At 34.1% G+C, this 20,086-nt stretch overlaps 1 protein-coding gene and 1 pseudogene across 1 annotated transcript in view; one reads left to right on the forward strand and one right to left on the reverse strand.

Moving 5' to 3' along the window:
• Positions 1-20,086, forward strand: part of LOC148945909 (uncharacterized) — a 176,537-nt gene that overhangs the window by 73,569 nt on the left and 82,882 nt on the right. The window contains exon 4 of the mRNA XM_089097932.1: positions 11,607-11,750. Coding sequence (XP_088954058.1) covers positions 11,607-11,750 — 144 coding nt within the window. The remainder of the gene's footprint in view (positions 1-11,606; positions 11,751-20,086) is intronic.
• On the reverse strand, positions 17,661-19,371 carry LOC148945910 (uncharacterized; annotated as a pseudogene).

The following is a 20,086-nucleotide window of genomic DNA, read 5'->3' on the forward strand; positions in this document are numbered from 1 at the left end:
TTGTTCTTTATGTTAGACTTTGACTTTTCATCCCAATTAAATTAAAAATAAGCATTTTCAAGTAGAAATAAGGAGCATCGTTAAAAACTAAGACGAATGGAAATTATCCCGTATATGAAGTGAGCTACCTCCTCCGAAATACCTTGTTATTTAAGTTAGACTTTGACTTTTCATCCCAATTAAATTAAAAAATAAGCATTTTCAACTAGAAATAAGGAACATCGTTAAAAACTAAGACGAATGCAAATTATCCCGTATATCAAGTGAGCTACCCCCTCCGAAATACCTTGTTTTTTATGTTAGACTTTAACTTTTCATCCCAATTAAATTAAAAAATTAAATTAAAAAATAAGCATTTTCAACTAGAAATAAGAAGCATTGTTAAAAACTAAGACGAATGGAAACTATCCCGTATATGAATTGAGCCACCCTCTCCAAAACACCTTTTTGTTTATGTTATACATTGACTTTTCATCCCAATTAAATTAAAAAATAAGCATTTTCAACCAGAAATAAGGAGCATCGTTAAAAACTAAGACGAATGGAAATTATCCCGTATATGAAGTGAGCTACCCCCTCCGAAATACCTTGTTCTTTATGTTAGACTTTGACTTTTCATCCCAATTAAATACAAAAATAAGCCTTTTCAACTAGAAATAAGGAGCATTGTTAAAAACTAAGACGAATGGAAATTATCCCGTATATGAAGTGAGCTACCCCCTCCAAAATACCTTGTTCTTTACTTTAGACTTTGACTTTTCATCCCAATTAAATTAAAAAATAAGCATTTTCAACTAGAAATAAGGAGCATCGTTAAAAATTAAGACGATTGCAAATTATCCCGTATATGAAGTGAGCTACCCCCTCCGAAATACCTTGTTCTTTATGTTAGACTTTGACTTTTCATCCCAATTAAATTAAAAAATAAGCATTTTCAACAAGAAATAAGGAGCATCGTTAAAAACTAATACGAGTGGAAACTAAACACTAAGTAATGTGAGCTGCCACCTCTAAAACATCATGTTCTTTTTGTTAGACTTTAAAATTTCATCAAAATTGAATTAAAACATATGATTTTTCAAATAGAAATCCGGCGAAACGTTAAAAAATAAGGCGAATGCAAATTATCCCGTACATGAAGTGAGCTACCCCTCCGAAATACCTTGTTCTTTATGTTAGACTTTGACTTTTCATCCCAATTAAATTAAAAAATAAGCATTTTCAACGAGAAATAAGGAGCATCGTTAAAAACTAAGACGAATGGAAATTATCCCGTATATGAAGTGAGCAACCCCCTCCGAAATACCTTGTTCTTTATGTTAGACTTTGACTTTTCATCCCAATTAAATTAAAAAACAAGCATTTTCAACTAGAAATAAGGAGCATCGTTAAAAACTAAGACGAATGGAAATCATCCCGTATATGAAGTGAGCTACCCCCTCCAAAATACCTTGTTCTTTATGTTAGACTTTGACTTTTCATCCCAATTAAATTAAAAAATAAGCATTTTCAACTAGAAATAAGGAGCATCGTTAAAAACTAAGACGAATGGAAATTATCCCGTATATGAAGTGAGCTACCCCTCCGAAATACCTTGTTCTTTATGTTAGAATTTCACTTTTCATCCCAATTAAATTAAAAAATAAGAATTTTCAACTAGAAATAAGGAGCATCGTTAAAAACTAAGACGAATGGAAATTATCCCGTATATGAAGTGAGCTACCCCCTCCGAAATACCTTGTTCTTTATGTTAGAATCTAAATTTTCATCCCAATTAAATTAAAAAATAAGCATTTTCAACTAGAAATAAGGAGAATCGTTAAAATCTAAGACGAATGGAAATTATCCCGTATATGAAGTGAGCTACCCCCTCCGAAATACCTTGTTCTTTATGTTAGACTTTGACTTTTCATCCCAATTTAATTAAAAAATAAGCATTTTCCACCAGAAATAAGGAGAATAGTTAAAAAATAAGACAAAAGGAAATTATCCCGTATATGAAGTTAGATACCCCCTCCGAAATACCTTGTTCTTTATGTTAGAATTTCACTTTTCATCCCAATTAAATTAAAAAATAAGAATTTTCAACTAGAAATAAGGAGCATCGTTAAAAACTAAGACGAATGGAAATTATCCCGTATATGAAGTGAGCTACCCCCTCCGAAATACCTTGTTCTTTATGTTAGAATCTAAATTTTCATCCCAATTAAATTAAAAAATAAGCATTTTCAACTAGAAATAAGGAGCATCGTTAAAAGCTAAGACGAATGGAAATTATCCCGTATATGAAGTGAACTACCCCCTCCGAAATACCTTGTTCTTTATGTTAGACTTTGACTTTTCATCCCAATCAAATTAAAAAATAAGCATTTTCAACTAGAAATAAGGAGCATAGTTAAAAACTAAGACAAATGGAAATTATCCCGTATATGAAGTTAGCTACACCTTCCAAAATACCTTGTTCTTTATTTTAGACTTTGACTTTTCATCTCAACTAAATTAAAAAATAAGAATTTTCAACTAGATATAAGGACCATCGTTAAAAACTAAGACGAATGGAAATTATCCCGTATATGAAGTGAGCTCCCCCCTCCCTAATACCTTGTTCTTTATGTTAGACTATGACTTTTCATCCCAATTAAATTAAAAAATTAGAATTTTCAACTAGAAATAAGGAGCATCGTTAAAAACTAAAACTAATGGAAATTATCCCGTATATGAGGTGAGCTACCCCCTCCGAAATACCTTGTTCTTTATTTTAGAATTTCAATTTTCATCCCAATTAAATTAAAAAATAAGCATTTTCAACTAGAAATAAGGAGCATCGTTAAAAACTAAGACAAATGGAAATTATCCCGTATATGAAGTGAGCTACCCCCTCCGAAATACCTTGTTCTTTATGTTAGAATCTAAATTTTCATCCCAATTAAATTAAAAAATAAGCATTTTCAACTAGAAATAAGGAGCATCGTTAAAAGCTAAGACGAATGGAAATTATCCCGTATATGAAGTGAACTACCCCCTCCGAAATACCTTGTTCTTTATGTTAGACTTTGACTTTTCATCCCAATTAAATTAAAAAATAAGTATTTTCAACTAAAAATAAGGAGCATCGTTAAAAACTAAGACGAATGGAAATTATCCCGTATAGAAAGTGAGCTGCCCCCTCCGAAATACCTTGTTCTTTATGTTAGACTTTGACTTTTCTTCCCCATTAAATTAAAAAATAAGCATTTTCAACTAGAAATAAGGAGCATCGTTAAAAACTAAGACGAATGGAAATTATCCCGTATATGAAGTGAGCTACCCCCTCCGATATACCGTTTTCTTTATGTTAGACTTTGACTTTTCATCCCAATTAAATTAAAAAATAAGCATTTTACACTAGAAATAAGGAGCATCGTTAAAAACTAAGACGAATGGAAATGATCCCGTATATGAAGTGAGCTGCTCCCCTCCCAAATACCTTGTTCTTTATGTTAGACTTTGACTTTTCATCCCAATTAAATTAAAAAATAAGCATTTTCAACTAGAAATAAGGAACATCGTTAAAAACTAAGACGAATGCAAATTATCCCGTATATGAAGTGAGCTACCCCCTCCGAAATACCTTGTTTTTTATGTTAGACTTTAACTTTTCATCCCAATTAAATTAAAAAATTAAATTAAAAGATAAGCATTTTCAACTAGAAATAAGAAGCATCGTTAAAAACTAAGACGAATGGAAATTATCCCGTATATGAAGTTAGCTACCCCCTCCAAAATACCTTGTTCTTTATGTTAGACTTTGACTTTTCATCCCAATTAAATTAAAAAATAAGCATTTTCAACTAGAAATAAGGAGCATCGTTAAAAACTAAGACGAGTGGAAATTATCCCGTATATGAAGTGAGCTGCCCCCTCCGAAATACCATGTTCTTTATGTTAGACTTTGACTTTTAATCCCAACTAAATTAAAAAATAAGCATTTTCAACTAGAAATAAGGAGCATCGTTAAAAACTAAGACGAATGGAAATTATCAAGTATATGTATTGACCTACCCCCTCCTAAATAACATGTTCTTTATTTTAGACTTTGACTTTTCATCCCAAATAAATTAAAAAATAAGCATTTTCAACTAGAAATAAGGAGCATCGTTAAAAACTAAGACGAATGGAAATGATCCCGTATATGAAGTGAGCTGCTCCCCTCCCAAATACCTTGTTCTTTATGTTAGACTTTGACTTTTCATCCCAATTAAATTAAAAAATAAGCATTTTCAACTAGCAATAAGGAACATCGTTAAAAACTAAGACGAATGCAAATTATCCCGTATATGAAGTGAGCTACCCCCTCCGAAATACCTTGTTTTGTATGTTAGACTTTAACTTTTCATCCTAATTAAATTAAAAAATTAAATTAAAAGATAAGCATTTTCAACTAGAAATAAAAAGCATCGTTAAAAACTAAGACGAATGGAAATTATCCCATATATGAATTGAGCTACCCCCTCCAAAATACCTTGTTCTTTATGTTAGGCTTTGACTTTTCATCCCAATTAAATTAAAAAAAAAGCATTTTCAACTAGAAATAAGGAGCATCGTTAAAAACTAAGACGAATGGAAATTATCCCGTATATGAAGTGAGCTACCCCCTCCGAAATACCTTGTTCTTTATGTTAGACTTTGACTATTCATCCCAATAAAATAAAAAAATAAGCCTTTTCAACTAGAAATAAGGAGCATCGTTAAAAACTAAGACGAATGGAAATTATCCCGTATATGAAGTGAGCTGCCCCCTCCAAAACACCTTGTTCTTTATGTTAGACTTTGACTTTTCATCCCAATTAAATTAAAAAATAAGCATTTTCAACTAGAAATAAGGAGCATCGTTAAAAACTAGGACGAATGTAAATTATCCCGTATATGACGTGAGCTACCCCCTCCGAAATACCTTGTTCTTTATGTTAGACTTTGACTTTTCATCCCAATTAAATAAAAAAATAAGTATTTTCAACGAGAAATAAGGAGCATCGTTAAAAACTAAGACGAATGGAAATTATCCCGTATATGAAGTGAGCTACCCCCTCTGAAATACCTTGTTCTTTATGTTAGACTTTGACTTTTCATCCCAATTAAATTAAAAAATAAGCATTTTCAACTAGAAATAAGGAGCATCTTTAAAAACTAAGAGGAATGGAAATTATCCCGTATATGAAGTGAGCTACCCCCTCCAAAATACCTTGTTCTTTATGTTAGACTTTGACTTCTCATCCCAATTAAATTAAAAAATAAGCATTTTCAACTAGAAATAAGGAGCATGGTTAAAAACTAAGACGAATGGAAATTATCCCGTATATGAAGTGAGCTACCCCCTCCTAAATACCTTGTTCTTCATGTTAGACTTTGACTTTTCATCCCAATTAAATTAAAAAATAAGCATTTTAAACTAGAAATAAGGAGCATCGTTAAAAACTAAGACGAATGGAAATTATCCCGTATATGAAGTGAGCTACCCCCTCCGAAATACCTTGTTCTTTATGTTAGAATTTGACTTTTCATCCCAATTAAATTAAAAAATAAGAATTTTCAACTAGAAATAAGGAGCATCGTTAAAAACTAAGACGAATGGAAATTATCCCGTATATGAAGTGAGCTACCCCCTCCGAAATACACTGTTCTTTATGTTAGAATCTAACTTTTCATCCCAATTAAATTAAAAAATAAGCATTTTCAACTAGAAATAAGGAGCATCGTTAAAAGCTAAGACGAATGAAAATTATCCCGTATATGAAGTGAACTACCCCCTCCGAAATACTTTGTTCTTTATGTTAGACTTTGACTTTTCATCCCAATTAAATTAGAAAATAAGTATTTGCAACTAAAACTAAGGAGCATCGTTAAAAACTAAGACGAATGGAAATTATCCCGTATATGAAGTGAGCTACCCCCTCCGAAATACCTTGTTCTTTATGTTAGACTTTGACTTTTCATCCCAATTAAATTAAAAAATAAGCATTTTCAACTAGAATTAAGGAGCATCGTTAAAAACTAAGACGAATGGAAATTATCCCGTATATGAAGTGATCTATCCCCTCCGAAATACCTTGTTCTTTATGTTAGACTTTGAATTTTCATCCCAATTAAATTAAAAAATAAGCATTTTCAACTAGAAATAAGGAGCATCGTTAAAAACTAAGACGAATGGAAATTATCCCGTATATGAAGTGAGCTGCCCCCCTCCAAAATACCTTGTTATTTATGTTAGACTTTGACTTTTCATCCCAATTAAATTAAAAAATAAGTATTTTCAACTAGAAATAAGGAGCATCGTTAAAAACTAAGACGAATGGAAATTATCCCGTATATGAAGTGAGCTCCCCCCTCCGAAATACCTTGTTCTTTATGTTAGACTTTGACTTTTCATCCCAATTAAATTAATAAATAAGCATTTTCAACTAGAAATAAAGAGCATCGTTAAAAACTAAGACGAATGGAAATTATCCCGTATATGAAGTGAGCTACCCCCTCCAAAATAGCTTGTTCTTTATGTTAGACTTTGACTTTTCATCCCAATTAAATTAAAAATAAGCATTTTCAAGTAGAAATAAGGAGCATCGTTAAAAACTAAGACGAATGGAAATTACCCCGTATATGAAGTGAGCTACCCCCTCCGAAATACCTTGTTCTTTATTTTAGACTTTGACTTTTCATCCCAATTAAATTAAAAAATAAGCATTTTCAACTAGAAATAAGGAACATCGTTAAAAACTAAGACGAATGCAAATTATCCCGTATATGAAGTGAGCTACCCCCTCCGAAATACCTTGTTTTTTATGTTAGACTTTAATTTTTCATCCCAATTAAATTAAAAAATTAAATTAAAAAATAAGCATTTTCAACTAGAAATAAGAAGCATCGTTAAAAACTAAGACGAATGGAAATTATCCTGTATATGAATTGAGCTACCCCCTCCAAAATACCTTGTTCTTTATGTTAGACTTTGACTTTTCATCCCAATTAAATTAAAAAATAAGCATTTTCAACTGGAAATAAGGAGCATCTTTAAAAACTAAGACGAATGGAAATTATCCCGTATATGAAGTGAGCTTCCCCCCTCCGAAATACCTTGTTCTACATGTTAGACTTTGACTTTTCATCCCAATTAAATACAAAAATAAGCATTTTCAACTAGAAATAAGGAGCATTGTTAAAAACTAAGACGAATGGAAATTATCCCGTATATGAAGTGAGCTGCCCCCTCCGAAATACCTTGTTCTTTACGTTAGACTTTGACTTTTCATCCCAATTAAATTAAAAAATAAGCATTTTCAACTACAAATAAGGAGCATCGTTAAAAATTAAGACGAACGCAAATTATCCCGTATATTTAGTGAGCTACCCACTTCGAAATACCTTTTTCTTTATGTTAGACTTTGAATTTTCATACATATCAAATAAAAAAATTAGTTATTTCATCTAGTAATAAGGAGTTTAGTTGAAAATTTAGAAAAATGGGCACTATCCCGTATATGAAGTTAGCTGAACCCTCCAAAATATATTGCTCTGTATTTTATAATTTGACTGTTAATCTCAACTCAATTAATAAATAAGTATTTTCAACTAGAAATAAGGAGCATTGTTAAAAACTAAGACGAATGGAAATTATCCCGTATATGAAGTGAGCTACCCCCTCCAAAATACCTTTGAAGTTGTTTTCATGTAAAAATATCTTTCCCCTTTTTCATGGAAAATTCCCCCCTCAAGACAATTCTTAATTTCTGATCGTGCTTTTCAGACATTTCTTGTTAAAACTATATTTTCAACTAATTCATCCGGGTTTTCGAAAGCAATTCATGCCAGAGTACAGCACTATAACTAGTCTAAGACATCCACCCTGTCATCGCCCCATCCCCCAAAAAATACTTTTCAGAAATTTCTTGTTAAAAATTTATTTCAAGTCATTAATTTGGGGTGTTCACAAGCAATTTCAGTACCAGTACAACATTTTCAATACTCTAAGACACCCACTCTGTTATCAACCGATTCCCCCAAAAATAGTGTTCAGACCTGTCCCGTAAAAATATTCCTTTTGATTCATCCATAGTGGTGTTTCGCTAGCAACTCCCCCCTCCACTACCAAACTGTAAGTAATCTAAGACACCCCGCTCCCATCACCTCACCACTTATGTATTATATGGAACATATCGAAGAAGTAAAGCTATCCGTCATTACAATTCTTTTCTTTTCATCTACACCCCTCTTACTATCAACTTCTTCGTATAGTATAACGTTAAACTATTTTAAATTGACAACACTGTCCAAACATCACTTGTGTATTATACAGTACACAATCAACCCATCTCCCCCAAAACACTTTTCAGCCATTTCTTGTTAAAAATTTTTATTTCAACTCATCCAGATGGGGTTTTCGCTAGCAGTTCGGCCCACCGTACAGCACTATAAGTACTCTAAGAGATCCTTCTGCCATCACCCCACCACTTATGTAGCATATGGAACACATCGAAGAAGTAAAGCTATCCGTTATTACAATTCTTTTCTTGTCATCTACACCCCTCTTAGTATCAACTTCTTCGTATAGTATAACGTTAGACTGTTTTAAATTGAAAACACAGTTCAAACATCACTTTTGTATTATAAAGTACACAATCAACCCATCTCCCCCAAAACACTTTTCAGCCATTTCTTGTTAAAATTGTTTATTTGAACTCATCCAGACGGGTTTTTCGCTAGCAGCTCGGCATACCGTACAGCACTATAAGTACTCTAAGAGATCTTTCTGCCATCACCCCATCACTTATGTATTACACGGAACACATCGAAGAAGTAAAGCTATCCGTTGTTACAATTCTTTTCTTGTCATCTACACCCCTCTTAGTATCAACTTCTTCGTATAGTATAACGTTAAACTATTTTAAATTCACAACACTGTCCAAACATCACTTCTGTATTATACAGTACAAAATCAACCCATCTCCCCCAAAACACTTTTCAGCCATTTTTAGTTAAAATTTTTTATTTCAACTCATCCAGACGGGGTTTTCACTAGCAGCTCGGCCCACCGTACAGCACTATAAGTACTCTAAGAGATCCTTCTGCCATCACCCCATCACTTATCTATTATATGGAACACATCGAAGAAGTAAAGCTATCCGTTATTATAATTCTTTTCTTGTCATCTACACCCCTCTTAGTATCAACTTCTTCGTAAAATATAAAGTTAAACTATTTTAAATTGACAACACTGTCCAAACATCACTTGTGTATTATACAGTACACAATCAACCCTTCTCCCCAAAAACACTTTTCAGCCATTTCTTGTTAAATTTTTTTATTTCAACTCACTCAGATGGGGTTTTCGTTAGCAGATCGGCCCCCACCGTACAGCACTATAAGTACTCTAAGAGTATTCGCAAATGCTAAACCCTTTTCTTTTTTTTTCTCCACCTTAATAGGATCAAATTCGCAAATCCTATCTACCGACACATTCATATCAAACTATTGTTGGCTAAAGACAATTGTCCTAAACAAATCAGAAACCGCTCTTGATAGCACAGACTTGAAAGAAATGGAACTCTGGATAGCACATGAGTGATAGACAGCTTTCCCTACAAAACCATTCCTAAATACGCAATTTGACAATCTCTAGTTTTCGATTTACAAAAAAAATTCTATGTCAAACTGTGTGAGGGAGTTCTGACTCTCTTTGAAAAGGTGTAGAGGACCCGTAGAATAGCATGGGAATTCCTAGGGGCCACACAGAATTCCATAGATACACCCTACTGATATATTTGGGGAAAAGGTGGGCGTGAGAGGGGGTTTAGGTGCCCTCCAATCACTTTCGACTATTAAAAAAGGCAATAGCCCTTTGAATTTCCAATTGAATGCACCCTTTTTCAAGTTTCTACGACAAAGATTTCAATAAAAACCTTATTTGCCCCCAGGGCATATAACTTGTATACCTTGCCCTGAGGGCTCTGAGGGGGAGGGGTTGTCATCCTCAAGGACCTAGTTTACAGAACTTTTAACTACGTTGAACAAAATGGATATCTCGAAATTTTCATTGGATGTGTTTGGATAAATGGTGGGCGTGAGAGGGGGGTTAGTTGCCGTCCAATCACTTTCGACTATTAAAAATGGCACTAGCCCTTTGAATTTCCAATCGAAAGAGACCTTTTTTAAGTTTCTATGACAAATCTTTTAATAAAAACTTATATGCCCAAAGGGCATAACTTATAACCCTTGCTCTGAAGACTGTGGGGGGAGTGTCCTGTTGAAAGGTATAATTTCCAGAGCTTTCAACTATATTGAACAAAATGGTTATCTCGAAATTTCAATTTGATTTATTTAGGGAAATGCTGGGCGTGGAAGGGGTGTTAGTTGCCTTTCAATCACTTTCGACTATTAAGAAGGGAACTAGCCATTGTAATTTCTAATCGAATGAGCGCTTTTGGAAGTTTCTACACCAACGTTTTCTATAAGAAACCTTATATGCCCCCAGGGCATAACTTACAACCCTTGCCCTGAGGAGTGGGGGGGGGGGGTTATCCTCAAAGACCTAATTTCCAGAACTTTCAACTACGTTGAACAAAATGGCTATCTCAAACTTTTGATTGTATGTGTTTGGGGGAATGGTGGGCGTGAGAGAGGGGTTAGTTGCCCTCCAATCACTTTCGACTATTAAAAAGAGCACTAGCCCTTTCAATTTATAATCGAAAGAGCCTTTTTTGAAGTTTCTACGACAACGATCTCTATAATAACCTTATATACCGCCAGGGAATAACTTACAATCCTTGCCCTGATGGCTCTGGGGGAGTTTCCTCCTCAAAAACATAATTTCTATCCAGAAATCAACTACGCTAAAAAAAATGGCTATCTTAAAATTTTGATTGGATGTGTTTCGGGAAATGGTGGGCTTGGAAGTGGTTTTTGTTGCCTTCTGATCACTTTCGACTATTAAAAAGGGCACAAGCCACTCCAATTTCCAATTGAATGAGCCCTTTTCGAAGTTTCTAAGACAACTTTTTCGATAGAAAGTGCCCTGGTCTAAAGGAAAAGAATAATAAATAATTCATTGTGCCAACACCGTTCTTGTATGTCCCCAACGCAGAGCCTGAACCCCTTGCCCTGAGGGGTATTGTGGATCATCTTCCACAAAAACATAATTTCTATCTGGAAATATGGAAATATATTGCCTTCCATTCACTTTCTGCTTTTAAAAAGGGTACAATCCACTCCGATTCCACTAAAGTCTCTACGACAACTCCTTCGATACCAAGTGCCCTTGTCTCAGACCAAAATAAAATAATACATTTTGCCAACATCGTTCTCTACTTAAGCAGTGCTATTGCGCTGCCTATGAAAAGGAAGCCGTTTTTGTAACAGAATACACTTGCGAAGGATAGAGTGCATGTAGTTTGACATTTTAAAATCAAAATCAAAATCCACAGAATGGATTATTATATTTTTTTTCATATATTACAAAGGTTTTCTTCTATTTGTGAGACTGGAACCTACCCTTCCCCCTCAAGAATGTTAAAGTTCCTCTCAAATGACTTCCTGTGTGTCCACATGAGTTAGACTTTGATCTACCCAATATTTTTCAGGTTTCTGGACTGTATTGGACCAATGGTGTTTTGTTAAGTGTATTGCCAATATATGGAGAAGGTGCCTATACAATAGACATTATAGATGCCTCTTTTGGAGGTGGGGGTGGTATTACTGTGAACGTCGTCACAGGGAAACTTCAGGTACTATATTTTATCTTTCATTTTCACTGTTTCTCTATCTCTCTCTCTCTCTCTCTCTCCCTCTCTCTCTTTCTTTCTCTCTCTCTCTCTCTCTCTCTCTCTCTTTCTCTGTCTCTATCTCTCTCTCTCTCTCTCTCTCTCTCTCTCTCTTTCTCTCTCTCTCTCTCTCTTTCTCTCTCTCTCTCTCTCTCTCTCTCTCTCTCTCTCTCTCTCTCTCCCCATCTTTTCCCCACCTTGTCCTGCTGAAAGGTATAATTTAGAAACTTCAAAAAAGGCTCTTTCGATTATAAATTCAAAGGGCTACTGCCGTTTTAATAGTCAAAAGTGATCAAAGAATCGAAAGAGAATCGAAGAGTCCAAGGCGTTTTGTTCAAATGACAGGCCTATAGTCAGGCTTAAAGTATTCTGGAATTCTCAGGAGACAAACGCACCAGTATCAACCAGTATTATAATGATATTTTCACAAAAAAGTATGCCTTTCCATTTGAAGGAAACTCGTGGACTCTTGACTAAAGGTATGACTTTTTCCATGAATTAATTCAAAAAACTTTTTCCACAAAATAAGTTTTTCAAAGACAATTAAGAACTCCATTAAACCAAAAATGAACAGAAATAGAATCAAATAATTTACCAAGCGTGAAAATACCACAAATCAGCATCGATAAATAAATGAAACCCAAAACGAACAGAAATTACAATAAATAAACTAGTCAAACTCAAAAAGCAGAAATTAACATGGATAGTGCTCAAAACTCCTATGCCTTCCGCACGCCAGAACATAATTTGCCCTTTACTCAAAAAATATAAAGGTTTTTTACTTTTATAACTTTAATAAATCAAATAATATTAACATTTTGATTAACAAATATCTGTATATGTATATTAAACTTACAATACACATTCCATTTGTATTTTTTTCAGTAAATTGCAAATTATATTCTGGCCTTGGGAAGGCATTGGGGTTTTGAGCCCTACTTATGTTACTTTCTGCTGGTTTTGAGTTTGGCTCGGTTATTTATTGTAACTTCTGTTCGTTTTGGGTTTCATTTATTTATCGATGCTGATTTGTGGCGATTTCATGCTTGCTAGAATATTTGATTTTATTTTTGCTCTTTTTTGGTTTAATGGAGTTCTTTACTTTTCTTTGAAAAACTTATTTTGTGGAAAAAGTTTTTTTAATTAATTTCTGTTTTTTTATATTGACATAGTCTTTTCAGGGAAAAAGAAAATAATAGTTTTAATTTTTTTTTAAGACTTTATAGTTTGCCTGCTATTTGTATGCCGGAGAAAATTTTTCAGCAATTTTTAACAACATGCACCCTTTTAAAAATCTGGACACAAATAGTAGTGTTTAATTTAGTTTTATACCTTCTCTAGTTGACCTCAAATAGTTAAATTGATACCATTCGCAAAACAAAAATTGTTTACTTTCTTTGATAGCTTGCATACACTTACGCTATTTTGATTTGGTTGAATTTTATGAGCAGAAGTAGTCCCGAAAGTTTGAATATAATACCCTCAGTCGTTCTTGGGATACTGCTGAGATGCCTTATTGACATTTTGATTTAATCTTAACTGATTAGTCAAAATAAGTTATGATTAATCTTAACTTAAATGAGTGCATTTTGATTTAATCTTAACTTACAAGCTTTGTCCTGGGGACTCTGGGGGGTTTTTCATCCTTAAATACATAATTTCCAGAACTTTCAACTATGTTGAAAAAAATGGCTATCTTTAAAGTTTGATTGAATGTCTGTTGTGAAATGGTGGGTGTCAGAGGGGGTCAATTACTCTACACTCACTTCTGACTGTTAAAAGGGGCTATTTCAATTTCCAAACAAATAAACCCTTTTTGAAATTTCTACAACAACTTTCTATGTAAACCTTATAGGCCCCCAGGGCATAATTTAAAACCCTTGCACTGAGGGCTCTGAGCGGGTTATCATCCTAAAAGACCTAATTTCCAGAACTTTCGAATACGTTGAACAAAAATGGATGTCTCAAAATTTTGATTGGATGTGTTTGGGGAAATGGTGGGCGTGAGTGGGGGGTTACTTGCCCTTCAATTCCTTTCGACTATTAAAAGGGCACCAACCCTTATAATTTTCAATTGAACGAGCCCTTTTTGATATTTTTACAAAGTCCCTTTCTAATGGGGGGGGGGGTTTCAATTAAAAATTTTTGTTCTTATGTCTTCGTTTTTGATTCCTTATATAGGAATTTTTCAATTAATTATTCCTATGGGTAATTTTCAATTAAACTCTTAGTTGACAGTTCGTGAGTGCCATACCTGAGTGGAGGCGGAACTTCGTGGGTGGGGAGCTTAAATTAGCGGTTCAAATGGGGAGCTTGCATTAATGGCCATACTGAGTCGAAATCAGATTGAAGGGTTTCAGGTTCGCTTGAGAGCGATTGGAGCCACAAGGACTAACTATCCTGAGAAATACTAAAATAAAGAGAATAAAATAAGAAAGTAATGTATTTATTTTTTTTACTCACATAATCGGTACAGAGCTTGTCGGCAATATCGAAATTATTTCATAGTCATATACACTAATATAAGATTGTTGTCAAAAGTTAATTCACTGATAATAAATATTCTCAAAAATTCATTCCCAATAAACTGCAAGTAAACTCAAATAAGACTGATCACATAAAACTCATCATAGGCTTCTCCTAGACTCTCGCTAGACTCGACTGCTTCTAAAACTGGCCCAAAAATTGCTAAGTCTTAACTATATACTCTCTCCAATTTCGCCAGAGGCCACGTTCGGGCGTTACTTAAAAGTACATTACGCTGATTTTATTGGTTCAACTATATGTCCTATGTTTCTATTGAATAGGTATATACCAATGGGATACTTGAGCTTAATTACGATTTATAACTTTAAGATATCACTTAGGAATTTTTCTTAACAAAACAAAGTTTTACATTGTAATATTTTGCTGACGAGGTGTCACTTAGTTTCCAGAAGACTTTTAATTTATTTCTGTGAAATTTGTTAAGGGACAATACGATTTAGTTACATTGGGATAAATAGTTTTAAACTTAGTTTTCAGAACAATGCAATTAGATTACACAAATATATTTTGAATCTCGAGTGACAATTTTTTTGTATAATAAATTCTACCATCTCTTGATAGTCTGGAAATTCAAGCTCTTAAGATTTAAATAACATTTTTAGTCACCTGTCATATAAGATTTGGTCAGACTGATATTTATTGCATACTTTGGTGACACGGAGGCGGATTTATTTATTACTTTTTCTGTGGGAAAGATTCTTACAATGTATGTTTGAATAAAATACATTTGTTTTACTATTTTGAATTGAATTTCTGAGTCTTGCTTGATCTGTAGGTTACTTGAATTTACAGGTTCATATTTTGGGTTATTTTATTTTACTTGGGTAACTTTAATTGGAAAATTTTGAGGTTTTTGAAAATTGATTCCATTACATATCATCCTTCCCATTCTTATCGATGTCCTCATCGTTTTGTTATCCTACTCTTTCTACTCTTTCAAATTTTGATCTTTCTTTAAAAAGAATTTAACTTAGTAAAATGTATATCTTTTTTTTTCATATTCCCGATTATTTTATGAGACTATATATATGACGACATTACTTTAAAGTCCATCACCTACTCACTCTATTTGGCGAAAGGGCCAAAGAGTTTATATTGACTAACACATTAGGTAATATGATTACATAATAATTATTATTTCCGCCACCTAACACTAAGAATACCTTCACCTGATATGCTAATAATTCTACATGGTTTTATTAATTAAGTTCTGCTTTTATAATTATTTTACTACTTGACGTAGTACATGTTCGCTACTTCTAATACTAGTTTATACTTCCACCTGACGCTATATTGGTACGATAAGTATCTGACTTCAGAAACATCTAACTACATCTAATTTTTAACACACTGATATGTATGAATCAAAATAATTTGCAAGAAAAAGTTTGACACATTAATATTTGCTAACTTAATAACTGACTGCAACACTGGGATAAGGTAGCTTGCACTTGTTTTCATCTGTTTTATGATAAGTTTTTCAATATTCATTAAAGTTACAAGTTAGATATATAAGACTTCACACTTACTTCATCATTCTACGTGTCTATAATACTCACATACGTTGTCACTTTATTTTGGGTTCCGTTGAACTAATTAGTGTGTTGGCTAATTGTTTATGGTTTGTCTTCGTGGTGTTTCATCTTTTAGCACTTGTTGCTTGGGATAAGCCTTTACATTGTTCATAAGTATGACTATTGCACAAAATTGTCCGTACGTGGTTCGTCATGTCAAATACGAGGGGTTGTCACAGGGATGTTGAAATGTTTACTAGGTACATAACCCTTGGGGAATTGATTACATGAAATGGGTATCTTGATCACTGCGCAGGATATCTCTTCTTGGACACTGTTATCGTTGGGAAAATTTAATACTCCTACAGTCTGTGTTTACCGTAAATTGTTCACGTTCAGTCTATCTTTTATTTGGACTATGGGCTGTGTTACGACATTTAACGTTAACTATGGCAGGATCAAAACTTCATCTTAGGGCCTTGGCTCAATGCATTGTCTTTGATTCCTGGTTAAATGATACACAACCCTGGTTATATGATACACAATCATTGATGGCTTAATTATGGGGATTATGGCTAAGTTAGCTTGGTTTAATCTCTTCTCTGACACTTTATTTCGGGGAAAGTTTGCACGTACGGTTCATACTTCCCGCAAAATTGATTATGTTTGGTTCTTCTTCTCATGGAGGATGGTTTGGTTCTGCGACATCTAATAATGATTGGATAGGGTCAAAACTTAAACTTTGGATCTTGGTTCAACATATTGTCTCTGATTTGGGGCTTAAGATATATAATCTTTGAGGGATTGGCCCCAGGGTTGTTCTTGGTCCTTAGGATTTAATGTTTGGGACCTTGCCGTCTACGGATAGTTATCGACGGTTTTTTTATGTAGTTTTACGACATTGCGGTCAGGGTGGTTCTCTAGATGATCATTAATTCAGATATATACCTATATATAAGGGTCTTGGTATGCCGATATTGTTTGGGGTAATATTACCTGGTACTAGGCTTAGGTGACTTGGATTGTCATCAGGGTATTGTCTTCAGGGGTTTCCTTGGTGAGTACTTATCGGTGGTTGACGAATGATGAGAGTAGATGCTACTGGGATGTATCAATGTTGCGTAGTGGTACACCAATAATTAATTTGCACTGATTAATCTGCTTCCTGCAATATATATCTCTAGGCAGAATCATATGCTCTTTATAATTACATAAGTTAAAACACATACAGCAATAATACACAATTTATATAATATTATACGAGGACTATCGTTTGAAATAATAGGGGTAGTTAGTCGTACTAATAAAATCAATTTAATATGGGTATGGTTAACTCAAAGATAAAACAATTAAGAGCAATTTTCATGCTTATAAATGCATATTGCAGCAAAACTAGATCACTAAGAGATAAGCTCGGTAATCATAAGAAAAATGATTGTGTATACGAAGAATAACATAATATGAGATTTTCAAGATTTAGTGATTATATATATACATATATGTATGCGCATTTGGCACATGTTCAATATTCAACACATTTTTAAATGTTATTCAACACTCATCTACTTTAGCATTTACTTTTCTATTATATAACTAGATACGAGGTAGGTTACATGGTTTTTATAAGAGGTCTTGATTTACTATAAATTTTCAAGTCTTTACTGTTTATGCGCGTCAATGCTGCTTAAGAAATAAATCCCTGCAGCTGCATGGGTTTACGCAAACAATAAGTAGAGATTTGCAACTGGACATGGCACGAATGAGGACCTCTACTCCCATTCGCTCGATCATGTCCTCCCTTACATTTTTTGGTTTAAGGGTTATCAGGGAGTTCCGGGTTTAGGTTTTGCATCTCACTCGACTCGATGTGATCTGTCTTTGCCCTTTTTCTACGTGGTATAATAATTCTTCCGTAATTCAGGGTCAATAGCATTCTTATAGTTAGAGAAATCATGAATACGAATCCTACTGTCAGGAGGATATTCCACCAAAAATTTGTTGAGAATAGTCCGTATTTACTTTCTACATACGTCAATCTTTGGTCTTCGTTAGTAAATAGGGGAATTTGAGAGTCTAAGGCTTCTCTTATTTTTGTTAGCTGTAAGGTTCCTTTGACATTCTCTATTTTTGACCATATTGTGGCTTTTACTTCTTCGTTTTCGATATTGGGAATTGTATGCGATAAATTGACTGGTTTGAAATTGACCACCTTGGGGTTTATTATATTCGTGCTTGTGGTTATCAGTGGTGTTTGTACCGTGGCTTCTTTTGGTTACTAATCGACACCCTTGTTTTATGGTTATTTTTCCCACGTCTTGTAATAGTAGTTCAGTTCTGTAGCTTGGATCGATTCTTTCTGTGTTATCATAGCAAGAGATAGTGCCAACTGTTTCCTTTGGGACCGAAAATAGCCATAGATCATTTCTAAGATGAATGAATATTTCTCGTTTTGTACTACCTACTAGCGCTTCGCATGAATTGGGACTTTCTTCTTGTTGAGTCTCTTTTAAAAATATATCTAACATACAAGATCCAGGTTTTACGTTATAAATAGGCAGGGTTAGTTGACATACTAGGTTTTTGAATGCTACACATTCCTTAAGGTCCTGTGGATTTGCTATGGCATATTTCCTTCTATCTTGATCGACAAGTAAGTAATCCGCTTCGGGGGTGATAGTCATGAACGAATTAGTTCTACCTATGTTGGCTGGGAACGTAGAAATTTTATACAAGTCATATATGGATTGTTGATTTATTGATGGAATCTTTACTACTGCAAATAGTTGTTCATTTATCTCCGTTATGTGAACCTTTAGCTTGGTGTAGTAGTGGAATAGGTTTGCTACTTTTGGTTCTGTTGCTAGATGTAGACCGAACGTTAGATATGTTTTTATTTCATCTAAGATACTTTTTAGGTTCGAAGGGTCCACGAGGTCCTATGATAAGGTTCCTCCAGTAAGGACAAATAATGCAAATTCAAATTTGCTAACATCAGTTGCCAAGTTAAGTAATAACATTGTCGCTATGTTTAGAGATACCATGGTGAGGCTCGAATCGGAAATCACACGATCTACTTCATTCTTTAAATAGTTCATTATGTTTACTGTCTTTGATATTTTCTTCGAGATAGCCTCAATTTTGTCTCTTTGATAATGGGCTATACTGGCTTGTATTTTTTGGACATGTAGGGTCACGTTCATGGCGTTATTTAGTTTTCTCACATTTTCCCTTAGGATATCCAGGTCTTCTTCAGTTGACAGCCCAAATAAGCGTGAAGCCAATTCTCCTACGATTGGTATTAGACTAGCTGATCTGCGGTATTTGCTTTTTCGAAAGAATACTTTGAAGATTCTTGTGGTACTTTGCTTTAACTTTTGTATTTCTGTATTGAATAATTCAAATAGTGCTTGCAGTCTTTGTCTATACAATATTAAGAAGGATTGGTGAATTGATACTCTTAGGGCGTTTTTCTCATTTAGCTCTGGTAATAATTCGACGTTTTCTTTGATTGGTTCGTCAGCCATGGCCCGTCTGGCACATGTATATTTCCCGTCAATTGTCCAACATTTTTCGGGTACGTATTTTTCCTTCTTTTTACTTTCAGAAAGTTTCCTTTCCTTATCCGAATGGTAACCTTGAACTAATATAGTTTGAGTCTCGGTATGCAATGTTGGGAGTCTTGCTCTTAAATTTATATACATATTGCCGAAGGAGCTGGTCTTTGTAAATGTGGGTCCTGTGGACCATGTCCATTTCGTAAACGTTGTTGGTTTCAAATGCGTTAGGGTAATTTGTCTTTCTTGCGATGCTTTATTGAGTTCGATTAACTCTGGGATTGCATTGGTTGTGGTGTCCGTTAGTGAGGGCTGTATTTTCTATGTCCTTGTCTCGAGTTTGGGCGTGGTTATCGAGGTATTTTTCTTTCCTTGTGGCTTGTCGATATTTTTCTTTATTTCTTTTAGTAATACTTTCTTAGTAATATTCCTCGTAGTATGGTCTTGCCATAGTTGCTTGAGGTATGTCCATATGCTTGGTAATTCATTTAGCATGGCGTAATTTCCATCATAGAGTTTATTTTTCTTGGAAGTTGTCAAGAAGGACCTTGTAGTATATTTTGTTGTAGTATGCTCGCTTCTGGAGCCGTCCACATTACTCACTGCTCTTTTCCTTCTGTTCTCTCTGTTTTAGTTCCTAGGGCCTTATCGATCTCCGCCATTTTCTTGTCAATATCGTCTATTA

The sequence above is a fragment of the Artemia sp. Qi Xiang Cuo genome, chromosome 12 (genome assembly GCF_049724085.1).
Source record: "Artemia sp. Qi Xiang Cuo chromosome 12, ASM4972408v1, whole genome shotgun sequence".
NCBI lineage: Eukaryota > Metazoa > Arthropoda > Branchiopoda > Anostraca > Artemiidae > Artemia > Artemia sp. Qi Xiang Cuo.